We start from the raw sequence: 26240 nt of genomic DNA, 5'->3' as shown, positions 1-26240 counted from the left end.
ATCGTTTGTGAAACTGGCCACCACTCTTTCAGGAAGACGTCCTTACGGAAGTCTCTAGAGGTGACGGCGAGTCACGCTTTTCTAAATTTCAATGTTGTTTTTTGCCGCCCTAATTCACACCTCAGGGCAGATGTGCTCAGTAGGTACAAGTTTGAATGCATAGGATAACACTGTGCCCTTGACCTTCAGCGATTTCCCGTAGAGGAACTCAGCTCAGGCGGCGAGGAAAGCCAGCGGCAGTGGGAGTCGCTCGCCCCGTCCTGGGAGGAGACACTGACCTTGCGGAGCCTCTGGCTGGAGGTGACTGTCTACGTCAGTGGTTCTCAACCTTTCTAATGCCGCGGCCCTTTAATACAGTTCCTCATGTTGTGGCGACCCCCAACCATAAAATTATTTTCGTTGCTACTTCATAACTGTAATTTTGCTACTGTTAATGAATCGTAATGTAAACATCTGTGTTTTCCGATGGTCTTAGGCTCTACAGCAGCGGTTCTCAATCTGTAGGTTGCTGCTGTAGAGCCTAAGACCATCGGAAAACACAGATATTTACATTACGATTCATTAACAGTAGCAAAATTACAGTTATGAAGTAGCAACGAAAATAATTTTGTGGTTGGGGGTCGCCACAACATGAGGAACTGTATTAAAGGGTCGCGGCATTAGGAAGGTTGAGAACCACTGCTCTACGTGAAAACTAGTTCATTCTCCCCCTTTTCTCTGCTCCAGTGTTTCCATTTCTTTAAGTTGTTGAATCTTTATATTAAAGAGAGTAGTTGTAAGATCCTAGCCAAGTGAGGAGGCTTAATGACATACACAAACAATATTTTGAATATAAACAACAGTAAATTAAATTTCCTCTGGGTTGGAGCCAACCATATGTAGTAAAAGCCATCTGGGAGAAAATAAAACTTTGTTTTAAAAATAAAGGTAACTGGATGGAGGATTTGGGATGAAGGCTATAACATAACATCTTCTTGCAACTTACTCATGAATCAAGCAATCATAAAATGATTATAATAGGTTTCTGTGTCATAGGAAAACAATATTGTTTATTTTCAGGGGCTGACCTTGCTTGACTTAGGAACACAGAATGTGATGACTCTACATGTATAATTTGGGGATAGAAGAAGAGGAGTCAACTGGCTTCTGAATGAATATTCTTAGAGTCTTACTAAACGAAGAGGCAATGCAACTAGAGCCAATAGATGAAGTTCCGCGGAACCCTGGTGCTTTGGGGAACACTGTTTGAAATCCTCCCCAAGTTCAAGTCACTGCCTTAACTTGGGCCCAAAGCCACAGTTATCCAGCCTGACGTTAGATGTTTAATTTCAAGTGGAGCAGCGGAAGCCTGACCAATGACATTTGTCTCATAGTAGCCAAACAACAAACACAAGTTTGTGTAATAAATATGAACTTGGAAGCTCGGACCGCAGTATTAGGAGATGAAAAACCCAGAGTCTGAATCAGAGAAGCTGCCTGTGAGCAGAGACCTCCGGCCGCCGGGGCTGTTGCTGGGGAGGTCTAGATGCAAGCCTGCCGGATGGGGCATCTAAGACCAGCCCCCGGTGAGTACGATTGAGACGGTCATAAACTTCATTAAGGAAAAGACATTTTAATGAAAAATGAGTAGGCAGGGGGTAATCTCTGAATGAAGGACAGTCATTCCAACGAATACTCTCACCATTGGGACACCTGGGCTGCCTGCTCTTCTTCTGGGACCAGCAGCGCCTCTGCCCATGCCCTCCCCTCCCCCGGGCATCACCACCTGTGCTTAGACCTCTGGGAACTGGCACGCAGTAGGCATTCAGTAACATTGTTTAATATAATATTATTTTGCCATATACGGTGTATTTACTGAATGACCTAAAAATCCTGGGTCCCTCAGACACTTTGTGCACACTCAGATGGCATCGGCTTTACAGGCAAAACCCCGAGTTCTCCCCACGCAGACTAAAGCGACCTTAACTGCAATCTCCTTCAGCAGCATGCTCTAGGACAGTGGTCGGCAAACTCATTAGTCAACAGAGCCAAATATCAACAGTACAACGATTGAAATTTCTTTTGAGAGCCAAATTTTTTAAACTTAAACTTCTTCTAATGCCACTTCTTCAAAATAGACTTGCCCGGGGCCGTGGTATTTTGTGGAAGAGCCACACTCAAGGGGCCAAAGAGCCGCATGTGGCTCGCGAGCCGCAGTTTGCCGACCACGGCTCTAGGACATAGATTTAGCTTGAATTAGGCTAGCTCTAAACTTAAATATGTACACTCTATTACATCCCTCCCCCATGCTAACACACACACACACACACACACACACACACACACACACTCTCTTTGCATGCATACGTAGTAGGAGTGGGTTAAAACTTGAAGTGGAATCCCAGAAGATATACACTGGTATTTTATCAAAGACGCATCTATCCCAGGACAGCCCAAACTTTGAACCAACTGTTAGACAAAGAGCGATGTTTGAATTCTCAGCTTCGAGTCTCGTTTCTGCCTGTGTCCACCGGTAGAGATCATGACCTGCGCCAGGTCAGAACACCCACTTGCCCTCAATGCCCATGAGAGCCGATGAAGGCTCTGTTTTGGATGGAGGCACAGCAAGTCTGATTTTAGGAACATGAGACTTTGGCTCCTCCGACGCCTTAGTCTTCTCTTCCAAGCCAAGCTGAAGGCATCCAAAAAAGGAAAACCAACACTCCAAATTAAGGAAAGCTCAGCTCAGGAGACAATACACATGGTGGCAAAAAATAGCCCTGAACGACGTGGTGTTATGTAAGGGCTGGGCCTCAACCGGGTGTCCAGACACACTTGGAGATGAGTAGAGCCGCTGCCACTGACTGGCTTTTGTGGCGCCTGCAGCTGGCCGGCTGCCCCGGTGGAATGGTGCACGCTGGAGCCGGCCATGTGCCGATTCCTCCCGAGGACGCTGGCCTGGCGGGTGCTGGGTGGTTGTTTTCCCAGAGCCCCCTTGGATAATAGCACAGGCTGGCTGAAGGTGACAGCATGGGTGCTAGCTATGGCCTGCCCAGCTCCCCTGCCTGGGGACCGCGGTGCAGTTCTGTCTCCCACCTCCTGGTCCCACCACAGAGCCGTGGTGGAGACCAGACTGACACCTTGGCTCAGAGGTGGACGCATGTTCGAGGACGTTAGCAGGGCCTGGCCCGTAGTGTCCTGCCCACCCCTATGGCCTGTGCTGTCTCAGGCACCCCCTATATATTTTTCTGGCATCTCTGGGCATAACTCTGACCACAATGTCTGTCAGCTGTCTGCACCCTGCTTGGGTGTATATTTCTTGCTCATCCCCCCCCTCATATCCTCAACACCTTCATGTTCCAGGCACAGAGCAGGGTTTTCACAAATGTGTTCAATACAGTAATAGATTTTTTGGCATTAATATCAGTAATTTTTTTATAACAAGAAGCATCGGAGTGCAAAGAGAATCTCTGACAATTCTGCTAGAAAAATGCTGACTTCTGGGTTTTCCAAACCAGTATTGGGGAACTCTGTGACTTACAGGAAAAAAGATAGGAAAAAAAAAAAGCCACACGTATATTTTTATTTTGCAACCCTAAAAACTCAAACACCAACTTCTTAGCTGTGATTTTCACAAAACAAAGTTTTAAAGATGAGCCAGCTTGCTTCAGCAATTAATCTGATTATAAACTTGATGATGAATAAAACTTGGTTTGAGCTTGGCTGTAACAGCTCGGGCAGCTGGCCCAGACCACACTGCTGAATTGTACGGTGATCTGAAGGATTACCCCCCTCCCCCCAACTTATCTGTTTTGTTTTAAAAGCAACCCTGCATTTGGGACGCTTCTTGCTTCTAACCAGGAACAACTGATTAACTTGAGAGACATTTATGGCGAACCTGCCTCACATGGGGCCTGGGCTGGGTGCCCAGCCACTCAAGGACGGACAGGGCTTGGCCTTGACCTTAAGGAAGCCGCGATATGCAAACCCAGAATGACTGTGAACTTCCATCAAGTAGAGAAAAGGCAGGAGACTCCCAGGGCAGTGCTGCCCTGCTGGGAGCTGGGCGAGGGGGTGTGGGAGGATGTAAAGCCACCTGGAGCTAGAGGGTGAGGGGTTCCAGGGAGATGCCCGTGTGCAAAGGCGCAGAGAAGCACTTTCCAGCAAGGACGAGAGACCTGGACCCACAGGGCACGCCCGTGACCACGTCGGCATTTCAACAGTACTTTGTGCCCGGCCAGTGTGGCTCAGTGGTTGAGCATCTACCTATGAACCAGGAGGTCACAGTTCGATACCTGGTCAGGGCACATGCTTGGGTTTTGGGCTCAATCCCTAGTGTGGGGTGTGCAGGAGGTAGCCAATCAATGATTCTCTCTCATCGTTGATGTTTCTATCTCTCCTCTCTTCCTCTCTGAATTCAATAAAAATATCTTTTTTAAAAAAAGATTACTCTGTAAGTTTCTGAGGATTTTAAAACAAAGGAAATCTGATTATATAACACAGTGATTTTTTTTTTTTCAACTGGTGTGCTGCAAGAATTTTTAAAACATATAATATCTGACTATTTAGTCAGGGGAGCTGACCTCTTTTCCCTTAGATCAGTGGTTGGCAAACTGTGGCTCATGAGCCACATGCGGCTCTCGAGCTGTAGTTTGCCACTCTGTTGACTGAGTTTGCTGACCACTGCCTTAGGGAAAAACACTTAAAAAACATTTTAATAATGTACTAATGTCTTTAACCTGAAGCCAAAACTTCTGGGTAAGGGTAATGCCTTATGCAGTGGTTGGCAAACTCATTAGACAACAGAGCGGCAAACAGCGGCTTGTGAGCCGCATGTGGCTCGCGAGCCGCAGTTTGCCGACCACTGCCTTAGATTATCAGATAAAAAATTGACAATAGCCAACACAACAATATGCACAGGTGTGAATGAATCAAAATTATAACTATTTTTTTTGTCAGATTGGCAAAAAATATATATTATTTGGCGTGCTGCAGGATTTTAGTAGTTTATGTGTTCCATGAGATGAAAAAGGTTGAAAATCGCTGATGTAACACATTGACTTCCTTTGAAACACTCTGAAGTGTCTTGGTCTGTTTCAGATAAATGAGGTCATAGGAAGTGTGTGCCAGGTGGGGCCCGGGCAGGAGACACCTGGGGCGGTGCAGGGAGACGCTGTATCCGAAAGACAAAGGTGGGAGCCAGTAGCAAAGGACAGGCTTGCACCAAAACGATGTAAACTGTAGGAGCCAGAGCCGATACCGAGCCTTTCATTATCGTTAAGATGAAATAATGAGGCAGAATGTAAGGAAGGAGTCGATTCTTCCACTCCACCCAGAACCCCAACACAGCAGCCTCTCTGAGGCCAGGAACCAAAGATGGCTGAACGCAAGGCCCAGAACAAGAGGGTAGGAGAAGGTCACTCCATCGGGGGTTAGGCTTTTAAGAAACGCTTGGGAGCAGCGGAGCCATCACTGCCGAGGGAGACCCGGCCAAGTCGCTCCGGGTCACCCTGCTTGCCAACAATTGCTTTTCGGTCCTTTGGCGGCTGGGAGGCGAGCGTGGGTGGAACCCAGCGTGGTGAGAAGTGCTCCACGGTGGAGATCGTGAGCGGGGGTGGAAGCTACTGGCAAAAATGAGATGCAGGGCTCCCGGCTGACTTAACTCTTCCCTCCTAAGTAATCACTGCAAGCGAAACACAGCCACAGCCACAGACCAGCTGCTCTGCCCTGGAGGGCGGCATGCAGTCTGCAAAAACAGCTCCACGGACGTAAAGATAAATTCCTTGGCAGCGAGGGTTACCAAGGGCAGGACGGGTTCCCAAGAAAGACACAGGCATCTGAGTCAGTCGTAAAACTATGGAATAACAGTGCATTTGGAAAGGAGAGGGTCACCTGGAAGAAGCCATTCAATAGAGTTTAAAACTTCTAGCCTGAAGATTGATTCTCTGTAACACACCCAGTGCCCTGTTACTCAGGACTTGGTCCTCTATTAAAGAATGAATACACAGGGGGAAACCAAGATGGCGGCATAGGTTAAACACCTAACCTGCAGCCGGGCACAACAATTTCAAAAATACAACTAGAGGTCAGAACGGACATCGTCCAGAACCACAGGAGAGCTGGCGGACTGAAATGCCCACAGCTGGGGGGAAGGAGAAGGCCACGGGGACAGTCGGGGAAGCCGTAAAAGCCTGAGGTATGGAGAAACGGGCGGAGACACGAGCACACGCGCCTGCGGGGAGGATGGAACCGGAGAGGAGGGGGCGGCTGATGACCTGGCCGGAGTTCACTGGCAGGAAGGAGATAAAGGCTCCGGAGTGCGCTGAGCACCGGCTCCGATTGCACTGAACCCCATTCCGGGCGAAACCCTGGGAAACTCACTCACTTTCGCAACTCCGCCGCCCCCGCAGGCCGCCCGGCCCGGGACGCTGGGGACGCCGCCGCAGCGGCGGCGCCCGGAGCCCGGCGGCCTCCCAGCACCCGTCCCCGCCGCGGAGCCCCCGCGCGCCTGGTCCCGCGGGCCGCGCGCCCCGCACACCGGACGGAGGCCCGGGCGCCCTCTCCGTGCACCTCCCGGCGGCGCTAGACTTCAGTAGAGTTGACTGAATTCAAGGGATTAAAAAGTATAAATTGGGGGGACGCCGCGGCGGCGACGTCCGGAACACGGTGATGGCGGTGCCTGGAGCTCGGCGGCCGCCCAGCGCCCGTCCCAGCCGCGCAGCCCTCGCGCGCCTGGTTCCGCGGGACGCGCGCACCGCGCACCGGACGGAAGCCCGGGCGCCCTTTCCGTGCACCTCCCGGCGGTGCTAGACTTCAGTAGAGTTGACTGAAATGAAGGGATTAAGAAGTACAAATTGAGAAGTTTGAAAAAGATGGCGGCGGAGGTTAAAGGCTGTTCTGTTGCCTCGCACCCAGCGAAATCGGAGGGGATGAGGTGTGGAGGTGCGTGGGTCTGGCTGGTGGCAGAGGAAAGGGGCTTTTGTTCCAAACCTAAGGGAGATTAGCTCTCCATCACCCTGAAACCCATCTTCTGGCGAACCCCGGGAGACCCAGATGCCTGCGGGGAGAGGCGGGACTCTTGCAGAGGTGCGCCCAGCAATCAGTGTTTGCTGCGCTGGAGTGCGGAACGAGGGGACTTAGATACATGGAAGGCAGAAGGACCAGACTCACAGCCATCGAGGCTCGCCGCACCATGGCCTGTTGGCGCCCTGAGACCCCGCCCCGCCCTGGGACCCGCCCCGCATGTTTTGAAGACCTGCCCCGCAAGTCTTGCAGGCACACCTGCGCCCCAAGCAACGGCTTATGCATGTGGGTGGCCTGCCCTCTGGCAGCGGACCAGATGATCTGCTGTTCTAGTCGGACTGCTCCAGGGCCACTCAGACAGGAGGAAGAAACTACAGTTTTTGCTGTAATCCTTGCTGAGTGCCTAAGGCAGTAGCTGATCTACACCCCATTGGAGACCCAGAAACGAGGGCATCTAGTGGTCTGTGGGAGATGACACCAGATTTCAACCACGTGCATAAGGGACACATTCAACGGGAATATTCAGTGAGCGCCAAAGCTTTGCTGCACCAAGACCCGGCCCATAAACGTGTCTCCTGCACAGCAACTCTTCCTTTATAGACAAAGAGAGCCCCCCCAGTGACACCAACAACAATCAAGACTTAACTATACAAAGGAGGACCAAGATGGAGGCATAGGGCGGAAGCCTGATTGTTGCCTACCACAACAACTTTGAGACTACGACAAGAGAGCAGAGCAGACACCATCCAAGACCACCATAGGGCTGGCTGAGTAGATGCTCTACAACTAGAATAAAAGAGGGGTATGTGGGATGATGCTGATGCCGGTGACCCAAAGACCACACTTTAAGAACTACAGCTCAGGCGACACAAAAGAACTATGGCTCAGGCGATACAACAGCGGCCTGGAACGTGCTCGGCGCAGTTCCCCCGGCGGTCTCCGGCTAAGGGGACGGCTCCACTGGCAGCCAAGCACGGACAGACGAGCCCCTATGAGACATGGGGTGGGAGACTCCGCGCTTGCTGACCTCTGAGTCCGTCAAGAATCTCAACGCCCCGGAAGCGGCCAGGTGCGCATGCTCGGCGACCGGCCACCTATGCAGACCCAAGGGCCGACGCAGCGACGCCAGACTGGCCCACCGCCATGCACCGGGTGCACCGGAACTTCGCCGAGCCGCCGCCCGACGAGTTCTGCAGCAGCCATACTGGAGCTCTGGAAGGATGGCCAGGGGAATTGCTGAGGGGGGATTGACCGGCAGGAATTGGGATCGGGAAGACGGGGCCCCGCTGAGACCCGGGTGCGGGCGGGGTTGCGCGCCTCTGGACTCGGGTCTGGTCACACGCCTCTGGGTATAAGTGAGGCCTCACGTCCCTGGGTCTAGGTGAGGCCACATGCCCCTGGGTCCAGGTGAGGCCGGACTCCGGGTCCGGGTGAGGCCAAGTGCCCCTGGACCCGGATGACGCTGGACCCCATGCCCGGGCGAGGCCAAGCGCCCCTGGGTCTGGGAGAGCCCACACACCCCTGGGTCCAGGCGAGACCATGTGTCCCTGGATCCGGGTGAGGCTGCGTGCACCTAGGCCCGGGTGAGCCCAAGTGGCCCTGGGTCTGGGAGAGGCCAAGCGTCCCTGGGTGCGGGTGAGACCATGCGTCCCTGGATCCGGGTGAGGCCTCGTGCACCTAGGCCCGGGTGAGGCCACGTGCCCCTGGGTCTGGGAGAGGCCAAGCGTCCCTGGGTCCGGGCGAGACCATGCGTCCCTGGATCCGGATGAGGCCTCGTGCACCTAGGCCCGGGTGAGCCCAAGTGGCCCTGGGTCTGGGAGAGGCCAAGCGTCCCTGGGTCCGGGTGAGACCATGCGTCCCTGGATCCGGATGAGGCCTAGTGCACCTAGGCCCGGGTGAGCCCAAGTGGCCCTGGGTCGGGGAGAGGCCAAGCGTCCCTGGGTCCGGGTGAGACCATGTGTCCCTGGATCCGGGTGAGGCCTCGTGCACCTAGGCCCGGGTGAGCCCAAGTGGCCCTGGGTCGGGGAGAGGCCAAGCGTCCCTGGGTCCGGGTGAGACCATGTGTCCCTGGATCCGGGTGAGACCTCGTACACCTAGGCCCGGGTGAGCCCAAGTGGCCCTGGGTCTGGGAGAGGCCAAGCGTCCCTGGGTCCGGGTGAGACCATGTGTCCCTGGATCCGGGTGAGGCCTCGTGCACCTAGGCCCGGGTGAGCCCAAGTGGCCCTGGGTCTGGGAGAGGCCAAGCGGCCCTGGGTCCGGGTGAGACCATGCGTCCCAGGATCCGGGTGAGGCCTCGTGCACCTAGGCCCGGGTGAGCCCAAGTGGCCCTGGGTCTGGGAGAGGCCAAGCGTCCCTGGGTCCGGGTGAGACCATGCGTCCCTGGATCCGGATGAGGCCTCGTGCGCCTAGGCCCGGGTGAGCCCAAGAGGCCCTGGGTCTGGGAGAGGCCAAGCGTCCCTGGGTCCGGGTGAGACCATGTGTCCCTGGATCCGGATGAGGCCTCGTGCACCTAGGCCCGGGTGAGCCCAAGTGGCCCTGGGTCTGGGAGAGGCCAAGCGTCCCTGGGTCCGGGTGAGACCATGTGTCCCTGGATCCGGGTGAGGCCTCGTGCACCTAGGCCCGGGTGAGCCCAAGTGGCCCTGGGTCTGGGAGAGGCCAAGCGTCCCTGGGTCCGGGTGAGACCATGTGTCCCTGGATCCGGGTGAGGCCTCGTGCACCTAGGCCCGGGTGAGCCCAAGTGGCCCTGGGTCTGGGAGAGGCCAAGCGTCCCTGGGTCCGGGTGAGACCATGTGTCCCTGGATCCGGGTGAGGCCTCGTGCACCTAGGCCCGGGTGAGCCCAAGTGGCCCTGGGTCGGGGAGAGGCCAAGCGTCCCTGGGTCCGGGTGAGACCATGTGTCCCTGGATCCGGATGAGGCCTCGTGCACCTAGGCCCGGGTGAGCCCAAGTGGCCCTGGGTCTGGGAGAGGCCAAGCGTCCCTGGGTCCGGGTGAGACCATGTGTCCCTGGATCCGGGTGAGGCCTCGTGCACCTAGGCCCGGGTGAGCCCAAGTGGCCCTGGGTCTGGGAGAGGCCAAGCGTCCCTGGGTCCGGGAGAGACCATGTGTCCCTGGATCCAGGTGAGGCCTTGTGCAACTAAGCCCGGGTGAGCCCAAGTGGCCCTGGGTCTGGGAGAGGCCAAGCGTCCCTGGGTCCGGGTGAGACCATGCGTCCCTGGATCCGGATGAGGCCTCGTGCGCCTAGGCCTGGGTGAGCCCAAGAGGCCCTGGGTCTGGGAGAGGCCAAGCGTCCCTGGGTCCGGGTGAGACCATGTGTCCCTGGATCCGGATGAGGCCTCGTGCACCTAGGCCCGGGTGAGCCCAAGTGGCCCTGGGTCTGGGAGAGGCCAAGCGTCCCTGGGTCCGGGTGAGACCATGTGTCCCTGGATCCGGTTGAGGCCTCGTGCACCTAGGCCCGGGTGAGCCCAAGTGGCCCTGGGTCTGGGAGAGGCCAAGCGTCCCTGGGTCTGGGTGAGACCATGTGTCCCTGGATCCGGGTGAGGCCTCGTGCACCTAGGCCCGGGTGAGCCCAAGTGGCCCTGGGTCTGGGAGAGGCCAAGCGTCCCTGGGTCCGGGTGAGACCATGTGTCCCTGGATCCGGGTGAGGCCTCGTGCACCTAGGCCCGGGTGAGCCCAAGTGTCCCTGGGTCTGGGAGAGGCCAAGCGTCCCTGGGTCCGGGTGAGACCATGTGTCCCTGGATCCGGGTGAGGCCTCGTGCACCTAGGCCCGGGTGAGCCCAAGTGGCCCTGGGTCTGGGAGAGGCCAAGCGTCCCTGGGTCCGGGTGAGACCATGTGTCCCTGGATCCGGGTGAGGCCTCGTGCACCTAGGCCCGGGTGAGCCCAAGTGGCCCTGGGTCGGGGAGAGGCCAAGCGTCCCTGGGTCCGGGTGAGACCATGTGTCCCTGGATCCGGGTGAGGCCTCGTGCACCTAGGCCCGGGTGAGCCCAAGTGGCCCTGGGTCTGGGAGAGGCCAAGCGTCCCTGGGTCCGGGTGAGACCATGTGTCCCTGGATCCGGGTGAGGCCTCGTGCACCTAGGCCCGGGTGAGCCCAAGTGGCCCTGGGTCTGGGAGAGGCCAAGCGTCCCTGGGTCCTGGAGAGACCATGTGTCCCTGGATCCAGGTGAGGCCTTGTGCAACTAAGCCCGGGTGAGGCCACGTGCCCCTGGGTCTGGGAGAGGCCAAGTGTCCTTGGGTACGGGTGAAGCCAGATCCTGGGTCCGGGTGAAGCCGTGCGCCCCTGGATCCATCCGGGTGAGGCTGGGTCCCAGGCCCGGGTGAGACCACGCGCCCCTTGGATATGGGTGAGGCCACGTGCCCCTTAGTCCAGGTGACGCCGTGCCCCTGGGATCGGCCGAGACCAAACCAGAGGGAGTCAGACCTCCATTACCACCATTTGTCCACCATCCAGAGCTGAGGGGTCAGTGCTGACATGTACACATAAGGAACTACTGGACATCGAAATTGGGTCTCAAAAGAACTGTTGGTCCAGGGGGAAGCTCGCTACAGATTGATTCATTTGCCTGTCAGCATAAATATTATTGCTCGTCTCACATTCAGTTCTTATTAGTATATATCTAGTGACATTTGATCTCGTTCATCTAGAGGAAATGATGAACAACATAGACTGAGGAACAAGAACAGTACCAGAAGCAAGGAGGCATCGATCGGACTATCGGGCCTCAGAGGGAGGATACGGGAGGGTAGGGGGAGGGTGGGGGGAGGGGGAGAGTTCAACCAAAGGACCTGTATGCATGCATATAAGCCTATCCAACGGTTAAGTTCAACAGGGGATTGGGGCATGCGTGGGGAGAGGGGTGGGATGGGAATGGGGGGATGAGGACAAACATGTGACACCTTAATCAATAAAGAAATTTAAAAAAAAAAAAAAAAAAAAAAAAAAAAAGAATGAATACACAGTCAAGTCCCAGGCAGCTCTCATACTCAATGGTCAGAAATAAGCCAGCTGGTGGAATTGTTTTCTAATGAAAACAGGCCCCCTAAGAGTTAACCTATTTGAGAACACACACAGGCACACACACAGGCACGCACACACACACACACACACGCACACACACACACACACACGCCTTAGCAACTGGAGGAAGCCAAGGAGGTGGGGCTCCAGGCCTCAGGCCACCCGGGTGGTGCCCTGGGCTGGCTGTACGCCTCGGTGCTGCACCACAGAGTGACAGCCAGAACCCACACTGCCACCCAGGCAGACGGGTCCCTAGAAGAGAAACGCTGCTGTCCCCAAGCCCTGGAGAAGAGTAGGGGGGACGTCACAGAGCCGGGGCGCGGACACTTACTGCTATGCGCAGGACTGACGCCTTCACGGAGGTCCATTTGTCCTGCCTTCGGTCTATGACCAGGATGAATCCGATGCCAGCATCTTGCAAGCTGAAATGAGGGGGGAGAAATACCTGCAATTAATGTGTGCAGCAGGAAGGCGGGCTTTCGCGTAATCTCCAAGAAAACCTTATGATAAGATGCTTCCTCCTATGATCCTTATGCCGCGTCCGCGCTGCAAGGCAAAACGCGTGCCAAGGAGGCGTCTGAGCGGACTGCAGCATTTCCATGAACCTCGTGCGGGCAATTTCCAGGACTTGCTCTTATCTAAAGATGCACCAATATTTTCTGTGTTTTGCTTATTTCCCAACCTAACAACAACCATCTCACAAGGCAAAGATCCGGGCAGAACCCATCCTTCCTGGAGCTTATTCAGTTTCTGTTCCACAGTAAGCGCCGGGTCATTTTCTTTGCTGGGTTGACCAGCTGGCTAAATCCTCCAGGACACGTTTTAAGATCCACATGTTACACGAGTCCCAGCATCTGAGGTCCTCGTGCCCGCCCACGTTAGAAAACTGCTCCTGTTGGCATTGCTGCAACCCTGGGAGAGAAGCCCCCAGGCATCGGAAGGCTCACGAGCATCCGGTGGAAACGGGAGAGGAGACAGGGCTCCTTGCAGCAGCAACATCTGTGGCAGAGATGACCCTGAGCTGCGGTGGAGTGATACCCTCCGTCCAGACTTAGCCCGGCGCAGGAGCCTGAGTCACAGCGTGGAAACCAGGAGGTCCTCCTCCGCCGATGCATCCTACACCCGAGCCAATTGTGCAATGCCAGCAGCTGCCACTGCCAGCCAATCCACGCGGGAGCGAGAGGAGGGCAGGCCGAGGCACCGAGTGGAAGCGCTAACTTCCAAGTCTCTGGACCTAAGGGAGCCACTTGTGGGTTGCAATGCAAGTCAGAATGGCATGCAACGAATAGAAATTCTGCGGTCCGCGAAAGCCTGCGGTAAACGCCATGGAAACAAGCCAGAGCTGTCTTATCCCAAGTCCTCCCCGACCCTCAGACGAGATGACGGCGACAGTGACACAGAATGCACACCTGGGTGGGCGTGGGCCGTGGGTTCTGTGCTCTCATCCACCCTGGAGGACGAAGGGTGAGTGTGCGAGGCCTCACCCGCTTTCATTCAGAATAGCCTGCCCGCCGTTGCTATTAGAGATCACGCGTGCACACGGACAGGGCAGTGATTGTGCTTCACAGCTGTACAGGGCGCTCCACACACAACTCCTGAGCTGGCTTAGTGCTTACGGAACTAAGAAGCAAGGTTTTCCGTTTTTGTTTTGTTTTGTTTGTGTATCACTCAAGTCTCAGTGCCAGGAACCTAGATTCACAGCGGTCTTGCTCCCCACTGCACCCCAATAGCAAGGGCTCAACACAGATGGCCGGCCGACTTGCCTGATTCAGGCTGGGCTGCTAAGGTAGGAAGCTGAGATGGAACAGAAACCGTAGTCCCTGTGCCCGGACCCTCCTTCTGGGAGGAGGGATCCTTTTGTCCTTCCGGGTTGCTACTGGCCAGCCACCGCACTAAAAGCTTGTCAGGGTATTCTTTCTCTAATCCTCATAACAGCCCTACGAGGCAGCCGAGAGAGGAGACACAGACACAGAGGGGTTAAGCTGCCCAAAATCACACAGCCAGTGAGCACAGACGGAGTGAACCCCATGGCCTGGCTGGGAGTCAGGGCTCTCAACTGTCTGCATGCTGCCTCCCAGGCCAAGCACGCTCCTCCCGCCCCTCCCACCCCTGGGCTTCCCCCTAATGCCAGGCCAGGCGGGGCCTCCTCTCCAGGGGTCCCTGCACCACTCCCAGGTGTCGGGGGACATGCTGAGGGGGCCTGACCTCAGAAGCAGACAGCGAAGATGCCCACACACCAGAACCCAGCTCGGGGCCAAGAAAACTCTCTTCTGTGCCCCCCTCATCTCGCCTCTTACCATATTTTGGGAGCAGTGACTCAGAGGTGCCTAGACTTAACATAAGGCATCTTATGTAAGATGTAGAGACCCTCCAAGCCTCCCGTGCGCCCACATGGCTGCAGCCGCAGAGCAAGGCCGTGTGAGATGCCCACCCGCAGGAGCCGAGGCTCAGCAGCCCACAGGGTCCCATCCTTCCACCCACCAGCTGGCTAAGGAGGGTCTGGACCTGCCCACATGCGTGAAGGACCGGGAGCTCAGGGAGCCCTGCTACGCCCCCTCTCCGCTCCCAAATATGTGATCTCATATGCCCAGGAGATGGGGCGCCTCATGCTTGCAGAAGCTGCCTCCGAGGGGGACCCCGGTGTGCCGGGCCGTGGGCTGACTGCTGAAGGTGGCGGCAGGGGAACAAACAGGGGGCAAGAGTTCAGAGTCTGGCAGCCACACCAAGTGTCTCAGTCCCCGGGGCACACGTGGCCCGCAGCGCACAGATGACGGCCTCCAGCCTCGAAGCACTTGGATCAGAGGGCCGCCCTGGCCAGCTGCCCAGCAGCTGAGTGAGGCCGATGAGCTCACTTTTGACCTAAATAACCAAAAGAGCTGGAGTAAACTGTTTCTGGGGTTCACCCACTCACTGGTGTCTTCTCTAACGCCCCAGGGCTCACGGGCCTGGGTGCCCATGCGCCTGCTAACTCTGCCCGGGTGGCCCTCGGAGGCCTGGGCACACAGGCCCGTCAGCTGTGGGTCCGACCTCCCTTCGCTGGGCGGGAGCAGGGAGCTGCATGAGAACAGTCCAGATGCAAGGGCTGGGCCGCTCCCTGCCGGGGAGTGAGGTTTGCCGTCAGCCGGCATCACATTTGTCTAGCTCTTGGCTGAGCTGCATCTCGGTCCCCAGGCCGGCTGGGAGCATGTGGGACTTGCTCCCTCCCCCTCCTCTGGTTTAAACCCAATTAATCACAGAGCAGGGATGGGCGGGGACACAAAGAGAAACCAGGGTGACCGAGGAGGAAAGGCATTCGCAGAGAGAATGGCCGTGGTGGGGAGAGCCGAGGGGCGGAGGGCGTGATGACACGGGCCTGCTTCTCCAGCTACAAGGTGCACCCACGCCTCCTGGAGAGTCTGTTAAAACGCCGATTCAGACTCAGGAGGCCAACGTGGGGCCCCCTTCGTGCATATCTAACAAGCCCCGCCCCCGTGTTGCTGATGCTGCCAGTCCAAAGACCCCACCAGGATCGGCGAGTCCCAGGACAAGCCCTGAGGACTTCCTGTGTGGGGAGATGCAGTGTCTGAGTTTCCGCCCAGGGACAGCCCGAGGGGAGGCCGGGACACTGGGGGTGGCTGCTATACCCCTGGACCTTGGGCAGGGCCAGGAAAGGAGGGTAGGATGGAGGGAGTAACCCCAACACCACGAGGAGATATTCAGGTGGAGTGAAGTGGGGGGCCCGAGGATGCAACAGAGAGGGCAATGCAGAGGTTTGGGGGCATCGTGCCATGCTGGAGGGTGGGGAGTGAGCCGTCAGGGGTCCGTGGGAGCGGGGAGGCGTTGCCATTGGTGACAGGCCAGTGATGTTTTTGGAGGAGAGGCGATTGGGAAGAAGTCCCGAGGGACTGGGAGGTCACTGCCTTCTCCAGGCCAAGATAATTGGGGTGGGGGAGGGGACACACCTTCTCCAGAACAGCAGGGCCGGGCATTCATCTTCTCGCGAGCGCATGGCTGATAACTGCTGGGTCTGGACTGTTAACCATCACTCCAGAGGGCGCAGTAGGTGCCCTGCGTGCCTCCCGGGTCAGTTCCCACGCCTGTTCTCTTCCCCTTCGCCGGAGGCAGGGCTTTCAGGAGACGAAGCCAGGAGGGCCGTCACCTGGGAGCAGCCTGTATGCCAAGCCTGGCCATCTGCACAGTTTCCAGCATACTGTGTCCTAGTTATAGAAATAAACCAAAGCACCAGCCAAGCGCAGAAACAGGTAGAAGCCTGAGGGGGAACTTGGGCGGCAGAATTTTAACCTGTGTTCTGACCAATGGCGCCCTCTTGTGGTTGAAGTGAGTTCCGCAGGTGCCCCAGGCGGGAATGTGGGGGCAGGCCAACTCGAACCAGCTAGAATGTGGTTACCGTGACTTCTGGGGAGCCCATCACGCTTCCTGGCCCCTGGACACGGCTGCGGTGTCCCAGCCACCTGCCGGCATGTGTGTGCGGGAGGCCCACCTGGCCCAGGCGTCCCAAGCCGTCTGAACGGCTCAGAGCTGCAGGATCTAACTCTCAACGTGCTAATCTAGTGCTCAAGTGTGCTTTTCTGGTCTCCTGAAAACCAGGCTGACAGCACGGTCTTTTTCTTTAATCTTTTTTCGCAGTTTATTTATTTTATTGATTTCAGAGAGGAAGGGAGAGATAGAAACATCAATGATAAGAGGGAATCGTTGACTGGCTGCCTCCTGCACACCCCACACTGGGAATCGAGCCCGCAACCTGGGCATGTGCCCTTGGCTGGAATCGAACCCAGGACCCTTTAATCCACAGGCTGATGCTCTATCCACTGAGCCAAACCAGCCAGGGCCTGACAGGACTGTCTTAAGACAATGCTTTGGGACAAATCCCTTAATGCTGGACATTCATCTCCTCGCGAGCACGTGGCTGATACCTGCTGGGTGTGGACGTTTAACCATCACTCGAGAGGGCGCAATAGGCTGAGGGCCTCGCAAAATAGTCACTGGAACCCGTGGCCGTGCCCTGTGTGCTTCTCGAGTCTCTCTGTGAGAGCTCCCCACCCCACCCCATCCCCATCCCTACCCCATCCCCACCCCCATCCCCCCATCTCCATGCCCATCCTCCCTCCCCCCCCTCAACTACCCCCCCACCCCCGTTGCCGAGGCTGGAGGCTGCGTAGAGAGCAGCGCACCCAGTTGTTTGAGTTAGCTGAGACGGGCCTGGCGGGCTTCAAAGCCACGGCACTCCTGGGCGGAGGAGAGGCTGCTCCGGAAGAGGGGCCATACTAAACCCCGATACAGAGACCAGGGCTCTCCTTTCTCTTAGAATTAGGAATTCGTGACCCCAGAGCTGGAAAGACCTTAGATATGATTATCCACCCCCCAGAGCAGGCCTTGCCCTGGGTTTTGTAGCTGGCTTGGGGTACACTGGAAAAGACCCTCATCACGCCAAGCTGCCTCGGCCTGCCCGAGTTGTCTGGAAGAGCGGTTGGTGCCATCAGATCTCTGGTAGCCAAGATCACCCCCAGGTCTGCCCTTAGCGCTGCATCCGCTGACCCTGACCACAAACCCCACTGGGGCTACTCCCTCTCTGTCTCCCGCCGTACCTGCCCAGACACACACTCATTTGCCCCAATGAATGAACGAACACGGGGCAGAGAGAAAGCGTCAGCCCTCCTCTCCAGGGAGGACCAGAGCTACAGGGCGCCTCTGGCTTCGTCTCTGCCCAACCCCGAGGAGCATGCTACCAGGGAACGGCTCCCTTTCCAGATCCCCCCACCCCGCTCCTCTACCGTGCTGGCCCTGGGTCCCGGGTCCAGTGCTGAGCACCCGGGGGTCTGGGCCTCCTCTGCAGAGGTCAGCCAGGCCCGTGCCTGGGTGCATTTCCTCGATCCCACAGCCCAAGTAGCACCCAAAGGCCTCCTGCCAGTCGGCTGGCTTTCCAATTAGCAGCAAAACAATCCCCTTAATCGTGTTTCACTGTCTTTTAAAGAAGTTACACTTTTATTGCCACGGAGAGACTGAGTGTACAGACAAACAATGGCCAGGCCAACCTGTAAAAATACAACTCTGACCGACACCCTGCAGCAAGCAGCCCAGGAAACCAGCCCTCGGTCTCAGCGCCCAGCCCAGGCAGCCAGGCTGACTCCAGAAGTCACACTTGCAGGAAGTTGGCTGCTCTCAGCAGCAATAATCCCAGAAACCAACAACCACCCGGGGCAACTGGCCCCGAGGGTCTGGGCGCTTCAATGACTGCCGGTTCCTCACCTCTGCCCCTGCTTCCAGCTCAGGACCAACCTGAGAAAGCCCAACGCACTCCCCCAACCGCCCCTGCACCGGGGGAGGGGGGGGGGGAGGGGGGTCTGCTGGGGGTGTGGAAGCTGCTCGCTAGGGCGGGACCCCAACACTGAGCCAGGTCCCTGTCCTGGAACAATATTTCCTGGGATGTAAACATCAGCAGGTCATAGCAAGCCAGGCTGGCGTCAACACAGGCTGATGCTGTGGGAAGGGAGACGGCGTCGGGTTTAAAGAGGGGCAGAGCCAGGCCGAGGGCACTACTGAGCGCATCCACCGCTCCAGCTGGGCCTCATTCCCACCTACGCCCGCCCAGGGCTCACAGCTCGAAGCCGGAGGACGGAGGAGCAGCCCTTCCCCGTGTGAAAGGACCACGCGAGCCTGGAGGCGTGTTCTTGGAGCCACTGCTGACAAGGCCTGCTCTGCCTGGCGCCGGGACCAGAGGAAACACGGCCAGTGATGGGGGTGGCACCAGGCCAGGGCATGCTCTTGCAGGAGGCGGTCACAGGCTGGCATCGTCCCAGACCGTCCCTGGCAGGTGTTGGCACGGGAGTCAGGTGGAGCTCATTCATCCATGGCTGGGCCCCACGGTCCCACGGGAAAGAAGGGCCAGCCTCCCCGGGGCCTGGGCAGGATGTCAGGGCCCTGCCTAAGCCGGAGGGTCCTGCGGCTGGGCCAGCCCAGAGGGGCCAGGGGAGGGGCAGGCCGGGCAGGTGGTTGGATGGAAGTGGAGCCAAGAGGGACAGCTTGGGGGGGTTGGGGGCACTGCAGCTGGGAAGTGGGTACACACAGCTGTACGTGCAGGACACATGGGTCCCGGCTTTAGGCAGGGCCCGCTCTCCCCTTCCTGGGCCCCGGACTCTATCTGTTTGCTTCTCTCTCTCTTTTTCATCCCGTATTTCGACACGGGTCTACAAAAGTTAGACCAGTCAGCTAATGCTAAAAAGGCTTCATCTCCTCGTTTTCCTTTTGTAAGCCAGAGGCGATGGCGGCTTCTCTCTCTGCCCATGGGGTTTACCTGCCCAAGTTCACGCCCTGTGACCTTGAGTGTGTTCCCTAGGCATTCAATACCGAGCCTTTCTTTGCGGGCTGTTCCTTCTCTCGTCTTACAATTCAGAAGCTTAACCTGTTATAAGACCACTGTGCACCGTGTTTATCTTAATACTGGTCAGCTTTTCACCCCAGAAAAGCAAAACAGCAAGAAAAACATCGAACGCTTTTAAAGGTCTCTCCCCCACACGGCAATGGGCTTGTTCTCAAAGTCGGCACGCAGTCCCCGTGAGGACTGGCGAGTCAGCCGCACACACGGGATGTCCCGCCAGGGAGCAGGTACCAGCCACGGAGCCCTGGCCCGCAGAGCAGGGGCACTGCCTCTCTTCTTCACCCCCAAAAGGAGCAGCCCACTTGCAGGGGTGGGGAGCGTCGGCCCACGGGCCGCAGAAGGCCTGCACAATCATTTGGTCTGGCCTTGCCCAGGCACTCGGGGTGCGTTCATTAAATGTTTGACCAGATAATAGCAGGCTAAGTTTTAAGTTGATAATTTTGTATGGCCCGCGAATGATGCTATTAATAGCCAAATGGCCCCTTAAAAACCACAGTTATTTCTCTAAAGAGCAAGAAAACTTGCATTATTATGTTCTTTATATAAAGTGGTGTGTGTTTTTTTCATGTCAATAAATATAAATTTTTGGACAAAAATGAACAAAAGAAAACCCAAACTAGGATACCAAGGGAATCACTATGAACGTATTTGGAATTGGTGTGAACCACTATTTTTCAAAGACAGATTTCTAATCTAGCTCAAAAACAGCCATCAACAGACGAATAGAATGAACAAAATGTGGCATGTCCATACTGTGGGATATTATTTGCCTTAAATGGAAGGAAATCCTGACACATGCTACAACATGGATGAACCTGGAAGACAAGCTCACTGACATAAGACAGACACAAAAAGACAAATACTGTATGACTCCACGCCTACGAGGTCCCCGGAGTCATCAAATTCACAGAGACGGAAAGCAGGGTGCTGGGTGCCGGGCGGGGCAGGGAGGTGAGGTGTTCGTGTTTAATGGGGACAGTTTCAGTTTGGGAAGATGAAAACATCTGGAGATCTGTCGCACAACAATAGGAATATACTTCACTAACTATATACTTAGAAGTGGTTAAGTTGAATATTGTGAATATCTTACCCGACTTTTAAAAATGCTATAAAAAACTAACGACCACATTCACTTTTTAAATACATTTAAAAATTATCCCTGGTTAGTGTGGATGTGGGAGAGCGATGGCCCACACATCAAAGGGTTCGATTCCGGGTCAAGGGCACACACCGATCCCCGGCTCCAATCGATGTGTCTCTCTCACCTCTCTCTCTATCTCTCTCCCCCTCACTCCCTTCCTCTCTCTCTAAAAATCAATGGAAAAAAATATCCTCAGGGGAGGATTAACAAAAAAGGCAATGAAAGGGTGCACATCTGGCCGGTTCTTTGTAAGAGTGGAGTGACCTACTCCCTGGGGGGCACAAAGGCACAACCGTGGGAAGTCAGACCCAGGCTGACGGCCTTCTGGCATCTGCTCATTACCTGCGTTAGGTCTGTCCTGCAGCCCAACCGTCCGCCTTGCCCGCTCCTGTGTCCGAGCACGGGTCCTGGACCCGGCGCCTCCTCCTCCGTCCGGACTCTCCGCTGCTCGCCTGGCAGTTCAGAGCTTATCTGGCGTCTTCCTCTGCCTGGATCTGCCTCAGGTGTCCCCTCTCCACCTGGGGCTGAAACTCGAGCTGCGCAGGCTTCCAGGTGACCTGTGCCCCCCCTTCTGCACCACCCCAGCCCCAAGGGGCGGGTGAGCTGGCAGGTGCAGCCGGGGCGTTAAGGGAGGGGATCGCCCCCTGCCCACACTTCCATGAGTTGCTTCTCTATACATTCAGAAGTAGTTAAGGCCGGATGTTGTATGTTATGAATTCTTGCCCTCACAGCAAAATGTCATTACTGTGCAGTAAGGCAAGGGCTGTGGTTTCTCCTACTGGGCAGGCGACCGGGTGATAACCTCCTGGCCTTTTCTCCATAATGGGATCCTACCCTTCCCAGCCTGCCTGCTCCAGCCGATGGAGACGCTCCAGGGCGGAGAGGCTCAGGATGGCAGCCACCGGCCGCGAGGGAGTTGCAACATGGCTGGCCTGAGCCAGGGACTGCACTTTTACAGGAATTAATTTTAATTTGTAAATAGACAGCCAGGCATGGCTAGGGGCTGTCACACTGGCCGGCAGTGCCAGAGAAAGACCATTGCAACAAGGGAGATGTCTCGAGGAGAGGAGCAGCCTCTGGCTCCCCGGGAGAACGTGAGATGGAGACAGGACCCCTCGGAGTGCAGGCAGTCACCGCAGTCGGCAGGGTCACTGAGCCCCAGAGCTGCAGACCCTGTGGAACCACGGGCTGAGCAGTCACTTGCGCAAATGGCGAGACTGGCTCTTTACTAGCTGATTGCATGGCTGGAGGGGGAGGATCATGGGGCCAGAGCGTCTGAGAATGATTACAAACGGGGTCCCTTTCAAGGTGCCGACATAACCAGCTAGGCGGGGAACAAGGCTGTTCACCCTCAGCAGGACCCTGGAGGGAGCCAGGGGGCAGGGGCGGGGGTGTGTGTGCCAAGGGAATCCCTGCCGACAGGGCAGACCCGTGTGCTTGGTCCATCTACACCAGGGAGCACCGTGGCCCCTGAAAGGACGATGCTACAGGTGCCGTGTAGAGGGCCGCCCCGGATATGCTGTGGGCTAAGAGGAGGAGGGCTGTGACGATTTTACCCAAACTCGACTCTGTGGGGGAAAGGAGCAGGCGGTGAGGGGAGACTCACTGTTTCACGCGTACATTTTAAATTGTTTAGGATGCACTCACACACACACTTTTCTATCTTGATATTTTAAAATCAACTGAAAATCCAGCTGGAAATCACAGTGGCAGCGAGAACTAAGGTGCCTCTGAGGGCTGGGGTCCCCTGGTCTGAGGCTCCGCTAGCCCGAAGGGCATGCACCCCTGGGAACAGGCACCCGGGGCAGCCAGCGATCAGGAGAGGAGTCTGCGCGGTCCTGGGCTAGCCCTAGACTCACACACTAGGCGGTTGGAACCCTTGACCGGGCGTTGGGACCACATTTACATTCCCGTTTCATTCCATAAGCATCTGTCTTTCTCTCCCATACGAACTGGGCCTGTGGGTGCGTTTGTGCCTGCGTAAGTGTGTGTGGTGTGCCTGTGTTTGTGTGTGGTGCATACACACCTACGTGTGGGTATACCCACGTGGGCATGCCTCTTATCAGATGATCAGGGCCCATCGCTGAAAGCCAGCTGGGAGATGGAGTCTCTGGCTCCTGAGCAGCTGGGTGATTGAACCAGGCCCATGGAAAGCCAACGTCATTGTCAGCTTCAATTAACTGTAAGAGCCCCTGACCTGTGTTTTAATTGGGCTGAGGAGAGACTGCAGCAGTGGAGGGAGGTGATCCTCTTGATATTACCTTCCAGACCCAGGGACAGTGGGTGACTGAGCCCCCGGGGCCCCCACAGGGGCTCCTGCAGGGCTGCCAAGGAGACATGCAAGTCCAGGGCTGCTGCACCTGTTTTTTCAAAGAAAAGCCAGAAATCCTGAAAATCTACTCAGTGTTGCCCACCCTATGCATGTGTGAGTAACATGCATGTGTATGTATGTGCATGCATGTGTGTGCATGCATGCAGTGTGTGTGTGGGGGGGGGCGCGCACGTGTGTGTGTGTGTGTGTGTGTGTGTGTGTGTGTACACAGCACCTGAGTGAGAAACCTGGAATGATTCCATTCACAGGGAGGGACAGGATCGGACTGAGTTTGAAACGTGACTTGCACAGTGAAGGGTAAGGAGGTGGCCTGCGGAGGGGTGGGGGGTACTTGGAGGTGGGGAAATCCTGGTTCTAAAACTGCAGGGGGAGGGGGGACTGAGTAGCATCCATGCCCCCTGCGAGGCTCTGTGACCTCCCGCGACTTGCTTACTGCTGGACTCAGAAGCGCAGACACATGCTGAGTGTGAAGGAGACAAGGGCAGCCGCTCTTTCTGTTTCTGTTGGGTGATCGCTATCAGCCTCTAGCTCTCTCACCGGCTCGCCGGCCCATTTCTCTGCTCCTCTGGGCAGCAAAACCCTGAAAGGAGTGTCTACCCACTGGCTCACATCCTTGCCTCCCATTTTTGTTGAATTTACCCTAATAAGCATTTTACTCCAAACCCTTCACCAAAGCTGTTCCTGGACACCCTCGGGCTCCCAGAGGCCTGCATGCTGTGAGACGCGCACTGACCCCTCATTCTCACCCTGCTTCACCCATCAGTAATGGACTGTCACGGTGGGACTCTTGAGAGAGAAGGGGACCTTAAGCAGGTGCAGGCGCAGCACGACCACCAATCGAGCACCCTTTCCACCTGTGTCGAGCCCCTCACAGCCCTTCAGGACCTGGGTGGGCCTTCCCTGCTTGAGACCCCAGCTGGAATACCTGGGGCACCCTCTTTGTCCACCACCCCAGTTCTGGAGCCCTCACCACCCAAATGCCCACAACTCCCAAATCCACACTCAGCTGGGACCTCGCCCCAGAGTTCCAGACTCACCTCACGGCACCCAGAGGTACCAGCTCTCAACCCGAGAGGTCCCCTGGACATGCAAGTGATCTCAAACCCAACACGGCCCTCTTACAAGCTTCTTCTGTTCTTAGGTAACTGCTGCCCCCAAGCCGTCAGTTAGGCCATCTTGAATTCTCTCTCCCCTCTGCCCTCCTCCTGGGGGCCCTTGTGAGGACTGTACCCCATGAGTCCTATAAGTCACCCTTTCATGGGGGCTCCCTTCTCACTGCCCCTCCTGGGTCCTCGCCTCCTTTCTCTCGCATCCTTCCTTTTTATACTCTAATCCCTGCACACATTTTAGTAAGTTTACTGAGAATGTGAGCAGCAGGATTTTGTCTATTTGGTTCACTGTTAGGTCCGCGTTGCCCAGCACACAACAGACAGATATGGGGGAGCCAATCAGAGCACCCCCTGTGCCTTTCTCTGTCGTGCGACTGTCTGTAGGGAGGTCACAGGCCCACTCTCTGGGGTTGGACATGCGGTTCACTGTCACCTGTCCTTTCGAGTCCCTGGGGATGCCCCCTCCCAGGCCTGGCAGATGAAGGCAAACAAACCCCATTAGGATTTGCAAGGGTGGCAGGCATCTGAGTGGCGAAACGCAGCCCTCAAGCCAAGGCAAGAGTTCTCAGGGACATCCCCACAGCGTGGTCACCACGTTGGCTGGACGCCAGCTGATACACTTGCCAACAAATCATAAAGTCCTCCCACATCCCTTTTACTGAGTCGTGCTTCAAAGGACAATAATTTGCCGCATCTTCACGTACATCTGATAGAGCTGGCCGAAGCCCGCCTATTTCAGTGTCACAGTTCACAATGATCAATAACTATTCATCAAATGGAATGGCTAAAGCTGGGGCTCTTGTCGTTTGCATTAGTAACAGAAGAAGAGCTAAAGTCAGCACATCACATATTTCCTGGAAGGATACAGTTAACGCCTGGTGAACAATGGTAGGAGGTAGTGTCTCTTAGAGCAGTCTGCTTGTGATTGGTCCCTTTAATGTGCATGGACATTTAAGGCGCACACCTGGCTCTAAATTGCGCTCTTTCTACTTAGAGGCCGTGCTGGCTCCGCAGCAGTTTGGAGTAACTCCCGTGCCAATGACTTGCCTGTGCAAGGAGTTCTTCCTTCTTTCTAGAAGCGCCTGCCCAGCTCCTGACTCCAATGGGTTTAGGATGGACACTTGAGGGGACTGACTGCAATGCTGGCTGTGTCCATCAGGTGGCAGCACGCCCTTCCTCCTGTACACGGGGAGGCTATTGTGGGGAGATGATTTCCCCCAAATGCTCACAGAAGGAAGGGATTGCCCCACACAGGGGTGCTCAATGGGGTGCATCCTGGGGCCACTTCAGATGCCTCTGGACGTGTCTCTCCGTTGTCACAACCTTCCCTGGCACCAAGCTGGACCCTCATCCTGAAGACAGGGATGCTGGGACTCCTGCATACCTATAGACACAGGTTTTTAACGGACACACATTCCCTAGGAATGCAGCTGCTGTGTGACCTGTGGGAGACTGCTCTTTCGTTTCCTTTAGCGCTTCACCGGAAATTATTCCCTCTTCCACAGATGACATCCTCAGTCGCACCCCCTCGAGGTGCCGTGCCTGGCATAGCACCCTGGGGGCTGAGGGACTCAGTACACACGGTGCGGGCGCCCACCTGACCTTCATGAGTCCCGTGCAGCCAGCCACACACGAGTCACCTGATTTCTGTTCCCTGTCGGGCGGTCCTTCCTGCTAGTTAGGGCGCTGCACTGTCTTTCTGTTTAGTAGGAGTTTTATTTCTGGATGAAAAGGGCGCATTGGGTCTGACAGGCTCAGATCCATTACTCCAGCATCAGGGCTTTTTATCAACCTCAACAGGGGAGAAATGTGAAGAAAACATAACACACACGAAAGCCCAATGCACACCCTTTCCCCTGGACACGGAGCCTCGGAATTCCTCCGGTTCTATCCAGTTACAGTCCAGCAAACGTGAGGCGGGTGTCTGAACAACTAACTCTACGGTTTTCTAAAGCGGAAATGAGCGGAAGGAGGTTCATTAAAGGGGAGGAGACGCGCCAGCGTATAGCTCCAAGGTGTGAGGACCAAGAATGGCTTTGGCCCCTGAGAAGTGACGTCACGTACTTAGCATCCAGTGTTCATCAGCTCTGCTGAGCTCCCACCTCTGCCGGGCTCTAGAGAGAGGCCTGGGGCCGAGGGGCCGAGGGGAGGGCGGGATGAGGGCCACGGCCTCTCCTGGACGTACCACTACCCTCCACCCCTGGGAGATGGTCCCTGCAGGGGAGGCTCCAGAAGCTGGGGCAGAAGCCCACGCCCCGGAAGACCAGCG

General features: G+C 56.2%; 1 protein-coding gene across 4 annotated transcripts in view; it reads right to left on the bottom strand.

The window, feature by feature from the left end:
• Nucleotides 1–26240, bottom strand: part of MCF2L (MCF.2 cell line derived transforming sequence like) — a 119450-nt gene that overhangs the window by 31970 nt on the left and 61240 nt on the right. For all 4 annotated transcript variants that reach the window (XM_054719975.1, XM_054719973.1, XM_054719974.1 and 1 more), the window contains exon 4: nucleotides 12346–12436. In XM_054719975.1, coding sequence (XP_054575950.1) covers nucleotides 12346–12436 — 91 coding nt within the window. The remainder of the gene's footprint in view (nucleotides 1–12345; nucleotides 12437–26240) is intronic.

Source organism: Eptesicus fuscus, chromosome 8 (genome assembly GCF_027574615.1).
Source record: "Eptesicus fuscus isolate TK198812 chromosome 8, DD_ASM_mEF_20220401, whole genome shotgun sequence".
Taxonomy (NCBI): Eukaryota; Metazoa; Chordata; class Mammalia; order Chiroptera; family Vespertilionidae; genus Eptesicus; species Eptesicus fuscus.
Note: the sequence above shows the minus strand (reverse complement) of the source record. Positions and strands in the feature narration are given on the sequence as shown.